A 21,512-nucleotide genomic window follows, 5' to 3' on the forward strand; every position below is an offset into this window, starting at 1 on the left:
TCTTTCCTTTGTTTTACCCTCCTCCCCATCCCAATCTCATCTAGTTTCTGGGAGTAAAAAAGTACAAACATGCTCTGGGTCTTCATGATTGGACAGGAGCTTCAGTTTTTACTCCTTAGGATTATACAATTTTTACGATTGCTTCCAAAGTGGGTAACTCCTTTCTGTTAAAACAGGATATAGAATGAGAATTTTCTTAGTGGCTCAGAATTTTGGTTAAACTCTCAAAGTGGAGGAAAAGTCAAGAATCTCCACATTCTAAAGAGAGGTATTAGGGACATTGTCATTTGCTAAGAATTTGCCCAGAGGTAGTGAGACAGGGTATAGTAATCATTCCCCCAGCAGCCTACGTAAGAGAAGGCTACCTGGGGGAGAGTACGGATGACTGTGATGACTCATGGGAATTTCCTCTCCCATAATCAAAACTAGAACCATCTTTGATGCTTTCAACTGTTGGGTCAGCTCCATGGAATTAGAGTAGTGCAGTGAGAAAGTTATTGGGAGAGCTTGCCTGTGTTCTCTCTTGGGAGAGCTTGCCAGAGTTTGAGGTTATAGATGACTCCATAGATGGGTACTCATTTCTTACAATGAGAATTTTGAACACCCAAAGAGGCCGGCTGAAGCAGCGGGAGCAAGCTACACTTCCATCATTCAGAGGACAAAAGTATCTGAGTTATTGTGGGTCCTGTGGACACTGTGGAGGTAGCCAAGCTCCAGTCATCTTGAAGGAGCTGCCTGCCAGAGTGCCCAGGCATCAGAAGAAAGAGGCTACAGGGTATAATGCCATGGGGGAGAGTTGGGGAGGCAGGTGATAGGATGTCAGCTGAAAGGTGAATTAAATCAGGAAATGGTGGGGCTCCTGGGTGGCTCAGTGGTTGAGCATTGGCCTTTGGGTCAGGTCGTGGTCCTGGGGTCCTGGGATCAAGTCCTACAAGTAGGCTCCCTACAGGGAGCCTATTTCTCCTGCTGCCTGTGTCTCTGTCTCTCTCTTTGTGTCTCTCATGAATAAAAAATAAAATCTTTAAAAAAATCAGGAAATGGTACAGTTTGGGGATATTTGTAGTTTTGTGTATGGTTTTTGCTTATGAATTCTCCCTATGAGCACCTGCCACAACAGAGGCTATGCTATGGGCAACTAGTGGTTGCTCAAAAACCAGCAATATGGTCTAGACAAGAATTCCTTTGGTCCTTTCTCCTCTACTACTTCCTTTCCCTTCCTCTGCCCCAGGCGATGATGATCCAGCAGCAGGAAGAAAGGATAAGTGAAAGAGCAAGATCATTCTGCCTTTCTTCACTGCTGCTCTGGGCTGAGCCAGGCCTGAACTGGAGAAGGGGGAAAAACTTTAATTAAGATGGATGAGGAGTGAAAATTTTGGTTTAAACTGGAGTAACATTTCAACATCTGAAAACAAAGCTTTTCTAATAAACATGGCTGGAAAGCCATGAGATCCATTTGGGATATTGGTTAAAGTATAAAGAGGGCAAATCTGATGAAACATACTTTTAGATTGCTTGTAGGTTTCATTATTATTCAGATATAGCAAGGCAAACAGATCAAGAGGTGATTGCCATTGAAAAGATAGTTTGTTATACTTACAGACCTGAGGAAGAGACCCTGCAGCACTGTGGGGGAGAACATAGAGAACCCAGGATCCATCAGGAGGCAGAGGGAGGGGGGAAAATGTGGGCAGAGCCTTTACTGTGGTGTCTGTGGGAAGGAAAGGGGGAGGAATGATAAGTAGGTTTAGAATTGGCTAGTTTAAATAATTTCTTTTATTTTTCAGTTATTGAGATATAATTGACACATTATGTAAGTTTAAGGTATAAAATGTGATGATTTGATACACTTACATATTTTGAAATGGTTACCACAATAGGGTTAAATAATACTTCCAAACTCACTTCACATAATTACATTTCTTTTTTTGTGGTAAGAACCTTTGAGATCTATACTCTCAGCAAATTTCAAGTATATAATACAATATTGTTAACTATAGTCACCATGCTGTACACCTGATCCCCAGAACTTATTCATCTTATAACTGGAAATTTGTACCCTTTTACTGACATCATCTCATTTCCCCCAGCCTTCGGCCCCTGGTCACTACCATCCTGCTGTTTCTGTAAATTTGATGTTTTTAGATTATACATGTGAGTGAGGTTGTATAGTACTTATCTTCTTCTGAGATATTTCACTTAGAACAATGTCTTCAAGGTTCATCATTGTCACGATTGGCAGGATTTTCTTCTTCCTCAGGCCTGGATAATAAGCCAATGTGTATATATATATATATATATATATATATATATATACATATATATATATATATATATATATATATATATATATATATATATTATACTGCATCTTCTTAACCTACTCATCTGTTGATATACCCTTAGATTGTTTCCATTTTTTTGACTATTGTGAATATGGGAGTGCAGATATCTCCTCAAGATCCCGATTTCATTTCTTTTGGGTATATTCCCAGAAGTGGGATTGCTGGATCTTGCAGTATTTCTATTTTTACTATTTTGAGGAAACTTCATACTGGTTTTCATAGTGACTGTACCAATTTACATTCCCATCAACAATGCACAAGAGTTCCCTTTCCTCCACATCCTTAATCTCTTGACTTTTTTAATAATAGCCATTCTAACAGATGTGAGGTAGTATCTCATTGTGGATATCTTGTTTCTCTGGTAATTAGCGATGTTAAGTATCTTTTCATGTACCTGTGGTCATCTGTATGCTTTCTTTGGATAAGTGTCTATTTGGGTCCTCCCTATTTTAATTAGGGCTATTTGGGTTTTGGCTATTGAGTTGTAGGAGTTCCTTATGTACTTGGGATTTTAACCCCTTAACAGGTATATGGCTTGGAAATATGTTTTCCCATTTCATAGTTTGCCTTTTCATTTTGATGATCATTTCTTTTGCTGCAAGAAGCTTTATAGTTTGGTCTAGTCCCACTTGTTTATTTTTGCTTTTGTTGTATGTGCTTTTGGAGACATATCCAAAAAAGTTATTGCCAAGATCAGTATCAAGAACATTTTTCCATTTTTTTCTAGGAGTTTTGTGGTTTCAGGTGTTATGTTTAAGTCTAATTCATTTCAAATTAATTTTTGTGAGTGATATAAGATTGGGGTTCAATTTCATTCTTTTGCATGTGATTAACCAGTTTTCCCAACACTGTTTATTGAAGGGAGTATCATTTTGCCATTGAGTGTACTTGGTTCCTTTGTCAAACAATAGTTGACCATATATGTAAGGGTTTATTTCTAGGTTTTCTATTCGATTGGTCTATATGTTCATTTTTATACCATTACCATCCTGTTTTAATTACTATAACTTTGTGATATACTTTGAAATCAGAAAGTGTGATGCCTCCAGCTTTGTTCTCTCTTCAGGGTTGTTTTGGCTATTTGGGGTCCTTTTTCGGTTCCATATAAATTAAAAAATATTTTTTCCATTTCTGTGAAAAATATCATTAAAATTATTATAGGGATCATACTGAATCTAGAGCAGCTTTGGGGAGTATGTACATGTTAACAATATTAATTCTTCTAATCCATGAACATAAGATATTTTTTCATTTATTTGTATCTTCATTAATTTCTCTAGTCAAAGTTTTACAGTTTTCAGTGTACAGGTCTTTCATCTTCTTGATTGAATTTATTAAGTATTTTTTTTGATGCTGTTGTGGATGGGACTGTTTCCTTTATTTCTTTTTTCAGATATTTCATTGTAAGTGTAAGTATAAAGAAACAAAATTGATTTCTATATGTTGATTTTGTATCCTGCAACTCATAGAATAGGGTTGGGTGTAGGATGTGGCAAGACTCCTAGATCCCTTAGCATATGGTCCTGAGTCCTGCAGCTCCCACAAAGGCAATTTTGGGAGCCATAGACACTGTGTATGGATGCCAGATTGTTGAGGTTGAGGAGATGCTAGTGGGGATGTCTTATTTGGTTATCTCTCTGGTATCACTCCTAATTTGAATAATTTTGAGAAGCTCTGAGGAGGAGGGACTGTGCCTCATTGTTTGGCACCTGGCCCTGGAGTGATTAGGGCAGGGGGATAGTGGCCCTAAGTGTGACAGTTGGATAAAGGAGGTAGTTGGGGTATGTGCTATGGATTCATTGGTTTGCTTATGAAAAGTGCACTTGCAGACTAGTTGGCTATTTTAGGAATTAGCTAACCCTGAGAAGGGCAGTCCAAACGTGTTTGAAGGCAGTGGAAGAATAAAAAAACTATTCTCTTATTTTGCCCAATTAGATTTATTCTATTTAGTAAGTTGATGAATTCATATGGTGTCATTTGGATGCTGGGCCTTGGTTTGGGAAAGAAGATAGACTTTAATTTTTCCTTTTACATTTTTATAATTATTATCATATTTATATACTCCTTTTATAAATCAGCAAGTATCATATCCAGGGGAAAGAAAATCCTAAGAATGAGTATAAAAAAGAAAAGTAAAAGTTGCAGAACACATATTTTTGGGTTTCACAACACAAAAGACTACAAAAATTGCTGCTGCATGTACTTAATGAAAAATTTTCATTTACTCTTTCACTACTGTTTAATTTAGTACTGATCAGTGTTTCTCCAGGGTGGGGAATAGATTTTCTTCCTTCTTTCTTTCTCTTGTCTGTTATTTCTCACATAAGCAGATTTTCAATGATCTGAGTACAACTGGAAGTAGATCTATCATAACTACAGTGATAATTAGGGTTACCATCTTAACCCTAGTGAAATGTGAAATGTGAAATGTGAATGTGAAAGTGAGCACTACTATAATCACACTGGGACAACAAACAAGCATGAACTGGAATAGTCTTGGTCAAACTGGGAAATATGCTCACCCCAAGCAAAGCTCTTCTTTATTAGATCCCCCTTACTTGAGGGATACATGTCAAATTCTTCAGAAAGGCGCCCAGCTGTATAAGATCGGAACCCAGGCTACCTCTCATAGAACCCCATGCTCCATTGTATACTTGGGCCGTATGTAACTGCTTGTAGAGTCACCCCCTCCTGCAAGCTACACTCAACTCTATGCTTGCTTCTAGGACTTTGTCCATGCTGCTCTCCACCTGGAATAAGCTCTTTTCCCCACAGATGATGCTTGCTTATCCCTGCTTTAAGATTTTAAAATTTTCCTTCATAAAGCCTTGCATGTCCTCCTATGTAACTTTGTGCTATCATGTGCTTATTTTTATTACCCTCTGCCACTTTGTTATACTTACTAACTTAGTTTCTGGTCCTTCCACTAGAGTATGAGCTCTTCCAAGGAGCAAGAGCTGCCTTTGTCTGCTTCTGACATACTAGCAGACACTTAGATATTTGTGGAATGAATGAGCAAATGAGAAAATAATGCACTTCAGATATACCTTCTTAAAAGTACAGAGAGTCTTTAGATGATAAAATGACTTATTCTTGGGCAGAAATTCAGTGTATCTACCTAGAACATCCTTTTTACTTTTTCTTTTGATCTTAATGATATCATTAATGTAGAAAATGCTAGTCAGATTAAAGAATTATTTTGGGATGATTGATTTTGGAAGCATTGTATGTTTGAGACTTAGTTTTGAAGATCAGTTCTTTCTCTTATATTTCTGTATTCTTTACTGGTTTCATTTTTTTTCTGAAACCCCTTTAGACTGGGTGACTCAGGTCTGGAGTTTTTAGTTTTAGTTTTTTTTTTTTTTTCCCTGACATCTAGCAGTTGGAGTTGCGGTCTGCTACCCAGAAATTGAGTTAGCTATATATAGATTGTGGACACTTCCTGGATTTAGTAGTTTTACTGATTCTAGAAATGCTTATGGAAGATGTGAAGACAGGAAAGGAATTATTATAAGAATGATAGAAATAAATTCTATCAGTCTATAGTAGAAGAATAAAGCCAGATTGCCAAATTTTTAATTTTATTACTCAAAGGGAATTTAGAAATGTGATTTGATAGAGTACATAGTCTCTAGAAAGGGAAATATCCATCAGTAAGGTGCTAGCTAAATAAATTATAGCAGATCCATATAGAAGAATATAATGTACCCATTAAAATTAATAATCTAGACCTATAAATGCTGACTTGGAAATAGGTACCAAATATATTAAGTGGAAAAATGTAGGATAATATGTAAGGTATTAAGATTTTTTTGTTAAAAATAAATAAGCATGACAAGTTACAAACATTCAAGTTTTTTTTTCAAACATTCAAGTTTTGAATTATTTTTTTTAACTTTTCATTTTTAGATAACTGTGGAGTCTCATGTAAGAAATAATGTAGAGAGGGATACCTGGGTGGCTCAGTGGTTGAGCATCTGCCTTTGGCTCAGGGCCTGATCCCAGATTCCCGAGGTCGAGTCCTGTATCAGGCTCCTTGCATGGAGCCTGCTTCTCCTCCCTCCGCCTGTGTCTCTGCCTCTCTTTCTGTGTCTCTCATGAATAAATAAATAAAATCTTAAAAAAAAGAAATAATATAGAGAGACCCCCTCATATGCCCTTTATTCAGTTTTGCCCAAGGATAACATTTTGTATAATTATAATGCAATATTGCAACCATGAACTTGACCTCAGAATAATACATTGAACTTCTTCAGGTCAAATTATTTTATTTTATTTTAATTTTTTAAAATTTATTTATTCACGCAGAGAGGAGAAGCCTGCTCCCCATGAAGAGCCTGATGCAGGACTCAATGCCAGGACCCTGGGATCATGACCTCAGCTAAAGGCAGATACTCAACCACTGAGCCACCCAGGTGACTATGGGTCAAACAATTTTAAATTAATTTTTATTTTTATGAAAATTATATATATACATATTAAGAATTTAGTACCAAAGACTTATTACTCTTGAAGACTAAAAGACTTAGTTTCCACTTATCTACTGCTGCATAACAAAGTACTCCAATATGTGATGGCTTAAACCAACAATAATTTTATGTCAAGATTTTCTAGATCAGGAATTCAAGCAGGGCTTGGCTGGGTGATTGTTCTGTTCCATACAGCACTAACTAGGTATATTTGGCTGGTCTGATGATTCAAAAACAGCTTCATTCCCATGTCTTCTGTCTTGGTGAGGTGACTAGAAGGTTGGTCTCAGTTGGTATTTCTCTTTAATGCAGTCTAAAGGCCTCTCCATGTGGTCTCTCAAGGGAGGTGGTTGGTCTTCTTACATGTTGGTTCAGGAATTCATGAGACCACAGTGGAAGCTTCTAATCCTCCAAAAAGCTAGAACTGGAAATAGTAGAATGTCACATCCACTGGTACATTATTTGTGAGCAGTTACAGGTCAACCCAAATTCGTTCATGAGCAAGGAAAATAGAGCTTCTGTGGGGAGAGTGTCAAAGAATTTATGATTATCTTTAATCTACTATAGCTAATAATGAGAAAAGGAAGTCCCTTTCCTTTACCTTTCCTGATATCTGTTCCCCAGAGGCTAGCACTTTCAACTTTTAGGTTTTAACTTTTAGGTATTTAACTTTTCTGAGTAAATAAAGTCTTACCTCTTTCTCCTTCTCTTTCTCTCCCTCTCCTTCTCTCTCTCTCTCTCTCTCTCTCTCTCTCTCTCACACACACACACACACACACACACAGACATTTTCTCTTCTTTGATTACCCCATTGGAACAATGTCACAATTTGGACAGTATTAAATACTCCACTAATTCTATCTCAATATTCCCTTGCAGACAAACTCTTCTTTCTCAAGCTTTCTTTTCTCCTGCTTCTAGTTGCACTGGTTGCTCTAGGCCTGCTGCTGTTCCTTATTATTCTGGGGAATTTCTTTGCCTCTCTCTTGTGTTAGAGCCTCCATTTTAATTGGATCCTACATTTTCTGTTTTTTGGTTAGCCACCTTTTTTTACTTAAGTCAGTCACTTTTGTCCCCAAAATTCATTTTGGGTTTGTCTTTTCTTTTTGGCATTTGTGTAAGTCATTTATCTTATTGGGAATAGGAGGAAAGTAGTAGTGAATATTTGGGCAACCTTCTCCAGCATGGAAAACAAAGCTCTTTTTTTCCCTTCTATGGGTGGGAGATCTGGAAATATATTTCTGGAGAAAGGTTTTCCTGCTCTTGAGGAAAAGGAACCAATGCCATGGGATAATGGTTTAATGGATAATCTTGGATCTACCTATCATCTCTTCTTAACAGCTACTTAGAAAAAGAGAAAATAGAACTTTTTTTGGTAGTGACAACAGAAGAGGTACATAGGTTTAATTGGAAGAGGTTGAGAGGGCAGGGGAAGTAGTGTATATCAGAATGTAGAGGTCAACACAAAGAGAGAATGATCACTTCCAGAGAAGTTCAAAGTCACATCATTGATTGTCCAGGTTTTTACTAGGAGTTTTGTATTATTAGCTTCAAGGGTCCTGCCAATAAATCATATAGTCACTGTAGGTATGGAAGCAATACCTTCCTAAGTTTCTTTTCTTTGGCTTGAAGGCAAATAGAGGAAGGTACTCTCTTACATGTACCCTACCTTTGCCTCTAGGACAACTATAAGACCAAAGGTATCCTTGGATACTCAGTGTGGAGGTTTGTCAGTTGAACTGAGCATACTTGAGCATCTCAAACACAATAGAAGTGGACACTTAAGTAATACAAAACAGAGTAGGATCAAAATTGAAACAATCTTAAGTATGTATTTCTGTAACTGACCTCATGTTCCTTGTGATTGTAGAAAATTCTTGGTGATTGTAGAAAATCATTATTTAAAGCTTATTATTAAAAGGTAATTTCATCTATTCTAGTGTATAGCTTCATTTTTATGGTTGTATATGTTCAAGGAATTTAAAATTCATAAGATAAGCCAGAATTGTTTCTCTTCTACAGAATCTCCCTTCCTTTTCCTTATGCCCAAGATGGCGCACCTGTGTGCAGGGAGAAGCTTATTTATCCTCATAGGTTTGGGAAAGGGTTTCTTGACCAGATGATATCATTCTGTTTTTCTGTTGATCACCAGTTGGATACATTCACACCTCTCCAGTGAGTGACTTTTGTCCTCACTGCATCCACTGCTGAAATGTCTAGTCTTGTCCTCGATTGGCTCTCTGCCCTACCCGTCTAGCCTATGGCCTTTGGTGTCATCTCACCTTTCTCTATAGTAACCCAAAGGCAAGCTCTCTGGATCTTAAATCTTGGCTGGTTTCCATGACCTTCTCCAGGAGCTGGTAGGAACATCTATATCTTTTCCACATTGCACGGAAAAGTATAGAAGGCTTGAGGATAGCCAATACAATTCTCCCTCTCTAACAATTTGTTCTTGTTTCTCAGTAGCTGCAGACACCCATATTAGTTTAGGTCAGCAGATGCTCTGTGAGATGGTCTGCTCATGTGTTACAAATAGAAACTGCAGTGTTCAAACCTTTTTCTACACGGGGCACAGTTTACCAGCCTGAGGTTTGTCTCTCTTTTCTACCTGATTTCTGTTTCCACAATCAACCCTTCCACTGGCTAAATCTTAGGGGTACAGGGTGTGAGCAGTGAAACCCAAGAGAACCTAGGTGAAATGCGCATATTATTCCTTCTTAAGCTTTCCCACTGCTCAGTAGGAAAGCATGTATTTTTCCTAATCTGGTGGAACTTCTCTTGTCATGTTTTCACTGGGAACTTTTATTTTAGTTGTTATCAGCTATTCTCTTCTCTTGGGTGAGTAAGCCTTAATGGTGGAAGGAGCTTCAAGGAAGAACAATTCTGGGTTACTGAAAAGGAACATGTTCTGGAAGCAGTGATTTCTCTCATTACCTCTTTGAAAATGATTTTTCTCATTACTTCTTTTAAACCCACTCTGTGGGTCCAGTCCTGTACCTGTTCTGTTGAAATCTTGGGCCAATCCCATAATTTTTTGGGTCATTCTTCAATAGTTATAAAGCCCTTTCTTCACAAGAACAGTCTCATATCAACAATAAAAATGTTCAGGCCAGTGTAATAGTCAAAACCTTATACTCTTTTCTAATTGTCATACAGGTTTTGGCTCAAAAATCATCTCCTGAAAAGACTTTCTTTGACCATCCTATATTAAAAGTATCTTCAAGGTAGCCTTTTAGCCATTTTTTTCTATCGTATTGCCTTGATGTAATTAATTTAACATATACATATTGAGGGCTAAGTATGTGCCATCCAACATTATTCCAGGCACTGGAAATATTACAAAAAACAAGATAGACCAGGTCCTTTATCTAATGGGAAGGGGCAGGCAGTAGACAAATAAACTTAAGTAAGTAAAAAAAAAGTATCTCTTAGTAATACGTGTTGTGCAGAGAATTAAAACAGAATATTATGGTAGAGTGACTGGGTGACTAATTTACATTGTGTGGTCAGGAAAGGTCTCTCTGAGGATGTGACATTTAAGCTGAAATCAGAGTAAAAACCTTTTACTTGTTGCATACTGTGTAATCAACAGAGGCAAGAGCTTGTAAGATTGGGCATCATGCAACATAATTCCTAGATGAGAGTACTCGAGCGTAACCACACACTGTTCCCTGGAGTCCTGGGACAACCTGGTGGAATGCTATGTGATCCCAAGCATGGTTAGAAATTACATCATTTTTTTTTTTCCGTGAACCAATTCGTGGTTCAGTAGCATATTAAGTTCCCATGACCCTTCTACTTTTTGATTGAAAGAGATTCTGGATGCTGGGATGACGACAAAAGTGGATGACTATACCAGTAACCAAGCCCAAGGAGTTGTGCAATTTGTAGTGCAATTGCTGAATATCTGCAGATGATGTAAAATCTGAGAAACAGAGGGTCAACACGGAGGAAGTAATGAACTCAGGCTCCCTTCTTCCTGATAGATTTTAGGCCTAGGTATTTTTGGAAATGGAGCACTCAGTGGAAGGGGATGAGTTGGGAAACAGTCTACCATTTTATAGAATCTTTATGGAGACACAGAGGAAGGGAAGGGACACATGTTGGAGTGCTTCAGGGCTTATTCTCCACCAGCTAGCCTGCCTGAGAGATTTGAAACAGTGAGAAAGACTCTTTAATCTGGAATTGCTATGAGACTGGGAGATAAAATAAAGGCTTTAAGGCATAGTTATGTAGATGGTATGCATCTCCAGCTTATTGGAAATTTATTTTCCCTCATAGGTTCTTTAAGAAAATATAAACATGTAATGAACTGATTTTGGTTTTTCTTCTGTAATTATTGTATAACTGTGATGATTAATTTTATGTGTCAATTTTGTTTTCACTTTTCTGGGCTAAGAGATACTCAGCTGATAAAACATTTCTTGGTGTGTCCATGAGACTGATTCTGGAAGAGATTAGCAATTTTAAAAAAAGGTTTTATTTATTTATTCATGAGAGACAAAGAGAGAGGCAGAGACATAGGCAGAAGGAGAAGCAGGCTCCCTGCAGGGAGCCTGATGCGGGACTCTATTCCAGGACCCCCAGATCATGCTCTGAGCCAAAGGCAGACACTCCACCACTGAGCCACCCAGGTGTCCCACAGATTAGCATTTGAATGATAAAGAAGATTGCTCTCCCCATTGCAGTTGAACATCACCCAATTGTTGAGGGCTTGGAAAGAAAAAGAAAGTAGAAAGTAGACAAAGGGTGAATTTGTTCTCTCTGCTTGAGCTGAGAAATCTATCTTCTGCTCTTGACCATTAAAACTTCTGGTTCTCAGGTCTTCACCTGCAGACCAGGACTAGTGCAATTGGCCCCCTGATTCTAGGGTCTATTGACTTGGAGTGAGTGATCTCATTACCTTTCTTGGTTCTCTACTCTGCAGATAGCAGATTGTGGGACTTCTCAGCCTCCATAATCATGTGAAGCAATTCCTGCAATAAATCTCTTACATATGACTATATATGTGCTTTCTATTGGTTCTGTTTCTCTGGAGAACCCATTAACTAATTGTTAAACTAAAGAAGGTTTAACTATCATCACAAAAAATCAAAGATACGTTTTCTCTTTTTATGCATGTACTATTTCTACAGAGCAAGTTACATATGTTCACTACAAAAACAATTGTGCAGGTATGGTTTTCACTGGCACCTATAGATAGCCTGAAGAGTGTGGATGAGATCCCTCTGACTAACTGTAAGTCGTCTTCTCTGAGTCCCTCTAGCTAGGAGCTGACCAAAGTAAAGAGTTCATTCATATAGGTGCACTTGGTATCTTTCCAGGATGTTCTTGTAAGGTCTAATTTAAAAATGACACTTTTCTATCTACAGTACAAACAGGCTCTGTTCTTTTCTGTAAGTGTAAAACATAGACAAAGGACATTCATGAGTTGGAAGATGTACAGTGTGGCTTTGTGGTAGCAAAGGACAGCATAAATTAAATATCAAATATAGGAAACCACATGCCTGAAGAACCAAATGCTATTGACTAGTCAGTGAGGAAGAATTTTCCTCCCTCCCATCTTTTCTTTTTCTTTCTTTCTTTCTTTCTTTCTTTCTTTCTTTCTTTCTTTCTTTCTTTCTTTCTTTCTTTCTTTCTTCTTCTTTCTTTTCTTTCTTTCTTTCTTCTTTCTTTTTTCTTTCTTTCTTTTCCTTCCTTCCTTCCTTCCTTCCTTCCTTCCTTCCTCCCTCCCTCCCTCCCTCCCTCCCTTTTTCCTTTCCTCCCTTCCTTCCCCCATTCCTTCCTTTTTCCTTCATTTACATGTAGTAGACACACAAAGTTTTTTAGTTACAAATCTTTCCTTCTACTAAAGACTGCCATTTCTGATTCTTTTTATCTTCTCTGGGAGCTTGACCCATCAATTACTTTCTTTTCTTCACCCATCCATGATCTTTTCCTTTCACTGGTCTCAATTCTTCCTTCTTAAAAATGCTGAAGTTGCTTTTCTCTTAAAGAACAAAAACCTTTTATTTGACCCTGCTGTTTCCTCAACCTGCCATCCCATTTCTCTGGTATACTCATTGTCCAATCCTTTGAAAGAGTGGTCTGGACTTGCTACCTTACTTCCCAACCCCCAGCTGACTAATATTGTTACCTCTCATTGATTTCCAGCTTCATAAATGACTGACACCTTCATCTGTCAGACACTTGGGAGAGGCATGTTCTCCTAAGGGTAAGTATAGTCAAATTCCATTAGACATAATGTTAGATATGCAGAAAAACCTAGGGCTTGAAATGGAGCTCCTAGAGTGGTCTGTGTGAGTTTGCAACAGAAAGGCCATGCTCTTTCATAGCAAATGGGACAAAAGTTGGATGAGGAAATTTGGACTACCAATTAGTAGGAAGAGCTCATACATCCTAAGATGTCCCAGAGGAGAAATTAAAAGTGTAATTTCAAATATGAGCCCCAATTCAGTGTGCTAAAGAATATAACATGTTCATTGTCAGAACTTGTGAATCATATTCATCAGTGTAATGAAAAATGTGCTGTCTTTGGTTAGCTTCTTCCAGAAGCAGTGCTCAAGCCAAGGATTTGTGGGTAATTGGTTTGTTGAGGCACAGCCCCTGAAGAAGAAACCAGTATGGGCTTAGAAGCAGACTTGGGAAAACGTAGTTCAGAAAAGTGAAGGAAAACAGAGGAGGTAAGCCCTACAACTGCCTGAAACTTACTGCTCAGAGAGTTTCCAGGCCATAGTGAAAGATGAGCTTTCAGAAGTTGTAGACTCAGCCCCATCTCCTGGGGTTCTTGGTGCCAGCCCCACCTGAGGCATAAGAGCTGGACTTTTGTACTCTCACACCAGTAATTTGTTGTCCACAGGTCATGGTGGGGGTTGTAGGTGGACATAAAATTCCCAGTCACTTCCTCTTCTCCTTATAAGTTAGGGGGCTCCAAGGGCAGTTGCAAATAGTACCAAAAACAACGAAGCTAGGGATGGGTGAACAGAGCTGGTACAAGGGATCCAGGAGGATGTGGTCAGATCTCTAACAGCATCTGTACATATGCTGAAAGGTATATGCTACCTGCCAGTGTAAAGTGGAGCAGTTAGTTGCAAGGCACCCCAAGCCCTGAAATAATAATGGCTCCACCCAGACCTGGTGGGGACAATCTGGCAGTATGCAAAGATATTAACTGTGCAAATCCCTGTGATCCAGCAGCAATCCTACTCCTCTTTACTTGTCCCAGCGAAATCACACAAATCTCCAAGAAGACTTGTATAAAGAAGTACAATGTAGCCTTGTTTATGGTAGCACAAGGATTACATAAATGTAAGATACATATGTAAGTATAATGTATTTAAATATATCTTATATTGTATTTAAAGTTTCATGTACAAAGATTTCCTGCCCTTGAATACATGGATTATTCATTAATTATTGTTTTGTTCTAAGAGGGCTTTAAATATATTACAGATCTATTTTGTATGTTATTTTTATAATTTAAAGAGCAAAAATTCTTTTTAAAGAAAGTACTAAAAGTTGAAGAATTAACTATGCTAACAATGTGAAAAAACAGCAGAGATAAGGAGTAGCAGGATATGTGTACAATATCCTCAAAGATGAAGAAAGGAAGTGATGTAGTTCTTCTCCCTTCCCCTTTCTAAGGCCATGTGGGTTTTCCTTTGGGAAGTTATCCTAACCTCCATCCCAGCCCATTTGGCCCTGTTTTTCCTGAACTGGTCAGCAAAAATCCATCCCTCCCAACCAGGTGTTGATTGTAAATGAAGAGCAGTGATCCAGGTCTAACTCCATTAGGTTTCATAAAGTAAAGACTGGATCTGAGAGACCAGCTTTTCATTATACATTAAAAAATACATTTACGCACATGTTCCCTTCACCTGATCATACTCAGTAGATTTTCTCATTTCAAGATAATAAAAAAAACCCAGAAGTATTTAACTGTAGTTAATCTCAATTGTCACACTTTGGGAGAACTAGAGCTGACGTTCATAGAGAAATGGCTTTATTCTGTAAAAATTGCCTAAGTGGAGTAAGTCAGAGCTGTGCCCTTGGGCACTGGGGCCTGTGATTTGGCTGACCGTATCAGACTGCTACGCAGTCTGGGCAGCAGACATTACTACATACTGTCTCCCTTCTGGGACAAATCTGTCACACAGCACCAAGTAGACAATTGTATCTATCATAGAATCAAGTTAAAATGAAAGATGATCAGTTCCATGTAGATAAATTAAGAGAGGACTGTGGTTTAAGGCCAAAAAGGAAAAATTTGTGGAATACTCTATGTTCCCTCAGGAGATTCCATGATTCTTCTTCTTATACCTAGGTTTGGCAACGTTGTTCCTAATTTATTACCTATGAGGAAGAAACAAAGAAATCTACCAAATAACATTGATGCTAAAAGCTCGGGCGGGGGCGGGGGGAGTATGGAATATTAGGACTTTTGGCTTCATCAAATCAAAAGTGATCCATGCTAGTTTGCTTTATGGGGAAAGCCTAGCTTTCCAGTTACAGTGTTATTTTTGGTTCTCGATTATTCCCTGGTTCTAGGAACTGTGGCCTCTCCTTTCAGTTTTGGAAACAAAAAAAGTCAGAGTATCAGTGCTGACCAAATATAGACACTAGCTTGTCTTTGTAACTACTTAGAGGAAAGTGTGACAAAACTTCTCCAAAATGTAAGATTACTAAAAACAAAAACAAAAACAAAACAAAAAAACCACATGGAATGGTTTTCAATATGAAGACCCCACTGGAATTTCAGAGACAACTGCATATGGTGGACTTGTGCCCTGATTTAACTTTGCTTTTTTGAGATATAGAGAAAAAACAATAGAGTGCTGTACTTGATTATGTTACAAATGAAGGAATTGTAGTTTCAGAATTTCAGGCCTAGAGAGGCTTGGGAATACTGGTAGTATTGTATACTGGTATATATTGTTTAATACTATATTATAGACTAGTAATATTATTAAAAATAATGATATAGATAATAGGCTAGCAAAGACTCATATTTGTCTTGGCTATTTCCTGGCTTAATCTCCAATTTGTTTCATTACTTTAATAATTTTAAATGCACTGATATTAGGTTTATTTTTGAATGGAGAATAACATGTGTTTACAGGCTTAAACAAGTTCATAAGGTAGAGTCAATAGTATATCGCTTTTTATTATGCCATTCTCCAGGCAGTGACATATTTTTGCGTTAAAATAAGAATTGTAGAAGCAAGAACCGTCGTCACACTGTGTTTGTTCACTAATGTCACCAGCTGAAGTTGAAAGAATTTTGACTACTTTGTCTTTGTGCCTTTATTGGCCCCTATGCCGACATCTACTGAGTCATCACTAAGCACTTCAGAGCATTTATTTATTTATACATCTTGTATTGTATTTCCAGCAACTCACACAGCATAATGATGGAGGATGTTCACTATATTTATATTGGGTGAAGAGATGAACCAAGAGGGAGAAGGAAGGAGGAAAGAAAAGGTAGAGCACAAGGGATTTTTAGGGCAGTGAAACTACTCTGAATGATGCTATAATGGTGGATAACTGTCACTATACATTTATCAAAATCCATACAATGTACAACACAGTGAACCCCAATGTAAACTATGCACTTTATTTAATAATACTGTATGAATCCTGGTTCATCACATATATCACACTAACACAAAAGGGAAATAATAGGGAGAACTCTCTCTCTCTCTCTTTTAAAGATTTTATTTATGTATTTGAGAGAGAGAGTGTGAGGAAGAGAAAGAATGTGAGCAAGAGGGCACAAGCAGCGGGGAGGGGCAGAGGGAGAGGGAGAAGCAGACTCCCCACTGAGCAGGGAGCTCAATGGCATGGCTCCATTCCAGACCCTGGGATCATGACCACAGCTCAAGGCAGATGCTTAATCAACTGAGCCACCCAGCAGCCCTGGAGAACTCTTTGTAGGGAAAGGGAAAATGAGGGCATATGGGAATTTTCTGTACTTTCCACTCAACTCTCATGAATAAATAAATAAACTAAAACTCTAAAAAACATAAAGTCTCTTAATTTCAGCAATAAGGAAAGATAAATCAAGATAGTTTAGATGAGATGTTCTTGGAATGTATGTATTGGAAGCAATGAAAAACCAAGTTTAATTAGCATAGGAAGAAAGGTAAATATGTTAGTTCCCTTACTCAAACCATGGGAATGCATCAGGGAAAACTGGCACCAGGAACTTATATGCCCTTTTCCATCTTTGTAACACTCTAGGTTTACTTTACTCATAGTGGCCAAACCATGGTGGCTAACAGCTCCCAGACTCATGTCCTACCCAGTGTACCACAGTGGGAAAGGGCTCTTTCCTACTTTAGTTGTTATTGGAAAACTCCCCAGGAGAGCTGGTCAAGCTAGCTTGGAAATGTGAATACCTTTAGACCATTTATGGGGGTCAAGGGACAGACTTCAATTAGAGTATAGTATTTACAAGGCTGGAAACAAGTAGGCATAATAGAAGCCTATTGTGGTTATTCTGGCAAGAGGTGTTGGTGGCTCAGAATAGGGAGGTAGAGGCAGAGAGAGAGAAATGGTCAAATTAGGAATCTATTTTGGGGATCCCTGGGTGGCTCAGTGGTTTAGCATCTGCCTTTGGCTCAGGGTGTGATCCTGGAGTCCCGGGATTGAGTCTTGCATCGGGCTCCCTGCGTGGAGCCTGCTTCTCCCTCTGCCTATGTCTCTGCCTCTCTCTCTGTGTCTCTCATGAATAAATAAATAAAATCTTAAAAAAAATTAGGAATCTATTTTGAAGACAGGGCTGTCAGGATATATTGAGGCATTGATTATAGGATATAAGAGAAAGAATGGACAATGACTTCAAGGTTTTTTTTTTTTTAAGATTTTATTTATTCATGAGAGACACACACAGAGAGGCAGAAACATAGGTAGAGGGAGAAACAGGCTCCTAACAGGGAGCCTGATGTGAGACTTGGTCCCAGGTCCTGGGACCATGACCTGAACCAAAGGCAGACGTTCAACCACACCTGGGTGTCCCTCAAGGTTTTCATCTGGACAGCTCAAAGGATGAAGCTGTCTTTAACTGAACTTTGATGGTTAATGCTATGTGTCAACTTGACTGGCCCAAGAGACACCCAGAAAGAATGCTAGTAAGATATTACTTCTGGGTATGCCTATGAGGGTATTTCCAGAAGAGATTAACATTTGAATCAGGAGGCTGAGTAAAGCAAATCTACTCAGCATCATCTATTTATAGAGGGCCTGAAAAGAACAAAAGGGTGGAGAAAGGGCGACTTCTCTGTCTTTTCCTGACTTGTGACATCCATCTTTTCCTGCCCTTGGACTTTGGTGCTCCTAGTTCTTGGGCCTTTGGACTCTGGGACTTATACCAGCAAGCTGCTCCATGGTTCTCAGGCTTTTGGCTTCAGACTGGGAGTTATACCATTGGCTCCCCTGTTTTTCTCAAGCCTTTGGACTTGAACTGAATTATATCACTGTCTTTCCTGGTTCTCCAGCTTATAGATGGAAACTCATGGGATATTTTACCTCCATGATCATGTGAGCCAATTCCCATAATAAACTTCCTCTTCTTTCTCTCTAGCCATCTAGCAAGCTAGCTATCATCTATCTATCTATATGTCCTGTTGGTTCTGTTTCTCTGGAGAACCTTGATTAATACACGAGCAGAGGAACAGTAGGGCAGTGCAGGTTAGAGAGATATGAGTAGCTTAGTTTTAGATATAGTATGTCTGTTAGCCATTCAGTTGGAGATGTCAAATAAGCACTTGGATATATATGAGTCTCTTCCTCCAGGTATCCACCTGATGCATTGTTTATTATCCAGCTCCCTCCTCTAGACTGCCAGCTCCATGAGAGCAGGAACTTTGCCTGTTTTGTTTATTGCTGTGTCCCCAGTACCTAGAAGAATGGTGCAAAGCAGATGCTTAGTAAAATATACTGGAAAGGTGAATTAAAGAATGAATGAAAGTGTTAAGTGTTCAGTATAACAAAGTAGGTTGAGAATAGAATACAGTTAGGAAGTATCTGTTTGAAAGTAAAATTGCTTGCTGGGCTCTTACTAGGGAGAGGTTAGCAATAGGCATCACGTAATCAACATTTCCTATGTAGAACTATGTAAAAATGAAGAGACACTTGTAAGGCTTCTGTAAACTTTTATTTCATACTTATGGGCCACTGCCAATGCAGGGGCCTTGGCTTCTGGCTCACTTCTACAGATTTACTTGGAACGATGTGATAAAGGCAGAAATTGGAAAAAATCCTTTTACTGGTCCATAAACAAAATGTGCATTGAAGCCTGTGTGTTATTCAGAAACCTATGGCTTTCTGAACTTGTAAAATGCATTTTTCATATGCAGGAGACAAACTATCTTAAAAAAGAAGACAACTGTCTAAACAAAATGATGTGAACTATGGCTTAATATTATAGGTATATATCATTGTACGTGATGCACCAGTTAAGTTATGGTATTCAACAGCTAACACGTAAAGGAGCCCTGCAATTGGATCAACTGGAACCTGATATCACTTATATGTGACCATGCTAAAATATAGCCTAACAAATCAGCTTAGCTAATGTATCATTAGCAATCTTTCTGGTGAAGTCTGATAGGAAACATCAGACCTCTTGTCAGTCTCGTCAGCATATTGAGTTATTGAGTTGAGGGACCAGGACAATATAATACTTCAACATTTAATGACTTTTGCTCTAGCACAGGAAAAAGTACAACCCCAAATGCTGTTTTATCAGACCAACCAACCAACCAGCTAAATAAACACTATTGTTAACCCATGGCTTATCCCATTCATGCTGCCTCCCATAGTCCATTTGTAATGGTGACATGTTCACAAGAATTATGAACACAGATTAAAACTGACTAAGGCCAGTTGTCATGATAAACAACCACTTTAGAGTGTATGCTGTGGTACGACTACAGGGCATTATTATTAGATTATATCAAGTCCATACATACCATCACACCCATGCATCTATCACACACACAGGTACATTCCATAAAGACAATTACAGAAAAATTGGCTAAAAGAAATGTACAGTTGTTTATATATATTTATATACACACAGTTAAAGGTTTTCTGCTGTACTCACAGTCTGTAAACATCTTGGAACATGCCCAGCAAAAGTCATTGTGGGCCCTTTGAAATGGAGACCGTGTGAGGAGTGGGGGTGGGAGAGGTGCTTAGAGTCATACTGGAAACCCAGAGAAGTGAAGAACTGTAAATTCATGGTGGCATTTGGGAGTAATTTTATCTCACTGACATGATAAACTCAGCTGGCCACTTTGAAATTGTTTCTTATATGGAAAAGGAAATGACCAAAAAAGTCTTAACGACAGCTAACATTTTAAGAGAGATCAAAAGAATATGAAATGATATGTATAACATATATATGTGTGTACATATATACATACATGTATTTGTACATATATATGCATATACACACATACATGTTAGTATTACCAAAAAAATCTCAATGAAAATTTCCAAATCTAGAAAGTATTTAGTCTTTTTATACTAGGTGTGAGTTACATGTCAATACATTCCACTGAAGTCTTGGGTATAGTTGAATGATACTTACATTTAAATTTTGGTGCCTGATACTGATTTTACATAGAATATCTAACTACATTAAAAAATATTGGGCTTATGAAAAATAGAACTATCTGATTCAAGCATTATTTTAAAATTTAACATAAAAATATGTTCCAGATCTCTATAATGAAACACTATTACAAAAGAAAATACAGGTTCTTAAAAATTCTTTGAATGGCAGCTATTAAACTGCCACATGTGGATATGAGTATGTTCTTTAAGTGCCTGTATTTGTTGCAGCTTGAGAACTGATGTTTTAAAAATAAAAAAGTGACATGAAAAACATTAATGTAATTGCTCATGCTACCGTGTCTGGCCAATAAAAAAACATAGAAAACCTTGTCATAATCCCTAAATTTTCATGGTGACCAGTTCCCATTGAACATTCTACAGAACTGCCATAGAAGCTGTTATGTACTCGAAGACTCTATTTTCATCCAAAACTAGTAAATATCCTTCTGATTTAATCGACCAGTCTTCTTTCCCCTAACAACTCCCACCATTTTTTAGTGCTGAATATAACATGCAGATTATGTAAATTAGATAAATTAAAGTAGTAAGATTCATTGAATTTGTGACTATAAACTGGTCCACCCTCCGATGTTTTGGAAAGAATTTTTCTGGGGTAGGGGTTGAGTCACGGGAGGACTGGAGAAAAGATTTCTGGAAACACAGTTGCTGTGTGATTTTTTTCTCCAATAGAATTTGAAGGAATATTGATTAATGTTTCTTAAGATGTCTAGTTTATACTGTCCTTATGGCTGCTCCTCTCTGTGTTGTGGTTGTTTTGTTCATGGTTCTTCCATTGTATGCTTGTTCCATTCATGGGGACCGAGGTCATCAGACTTTTGGACTGGTAACAGCAACAGCAGAGGCAAGACTGGAAGAAGAATAGATTCTAAATAAAGGAGCCTACCAACCCATTTGGCTCCTGCCAACAAAATCTGAGGACAGAATGTGAACCTGAATGGTAATCTAAAGTATGGAGCCTGTATTCTCTAGGTAGAAGTTAAACTGTCCATTCTAGTGATGAGAAATAGATGCCTTATTTCTTGTTTAATTTATTCACCAAATCAAAGAAGAAGGGAAG

At 38.1% G+C, this 21,512-nt stretch overlaps 1 protein-coding gene and 1 long non-coding RNA gene across 2 annotated transcripts in view; one reads left to right on the top strand and one right to left on the bottom strand.

Annotated features, from left to right (window-relative positions):
* The window catches only part of LOC129516827 (uncharacterized), a 110,838-nt gene that overhangs the window by 57,304 nt on the left and 32,022 nt on the right, over window positions 1–21,512 (top strand). The window contains exons 2-3 of the long non-coding RNA XR_008665877.1: window positions 6,651–6,757; window positions 12,965–13,025. This is a non-coding gene — a long non-coding RNA (uncharacterized LOC129516827). The remainder of the gene's footprint in view (window positions 1–6,650; window positions 6,758–12,964; window positions 13,026–21,512) is intronic.
* The window catches only part of EDNRA (endothelin receptor type A), a 57,266-nt gene continuing 54,700 nt past the window's right edge, over window positions 18,947–21,512 (bottom strand). Inside the window, exon 8 of the mRNA XM_055336280.1 lies at window positions 18,947–21,302. Within this exon, the coding sequence (XP_055192255.1) occupies window positions 21,162–21,302 (141 nt within the window). The 3' untranslated portion in view covers window positions 18,947–21,161. The remainder of the gene's footprint in view (window positions 21,303–21,512) is intronic.

Source organism: Nyctereutes procyonoides, unplaced genomic scaffold (assembly GCF_905146905.1).
Source record: "Nyctereutes procyonoides isolate TBG_1078 unplaced genomic scaffold, NYPRO_anot_genome, whole genome shotgun sequence".
In the NCBI taxonomy this organism is placed as follows: domain Eukaryota; kingdom Metazoa; phylum Chordata; class Mammalia; order Carnivora; family Canidae; genus Nyctereutes; species Nyctereutes procyonoides.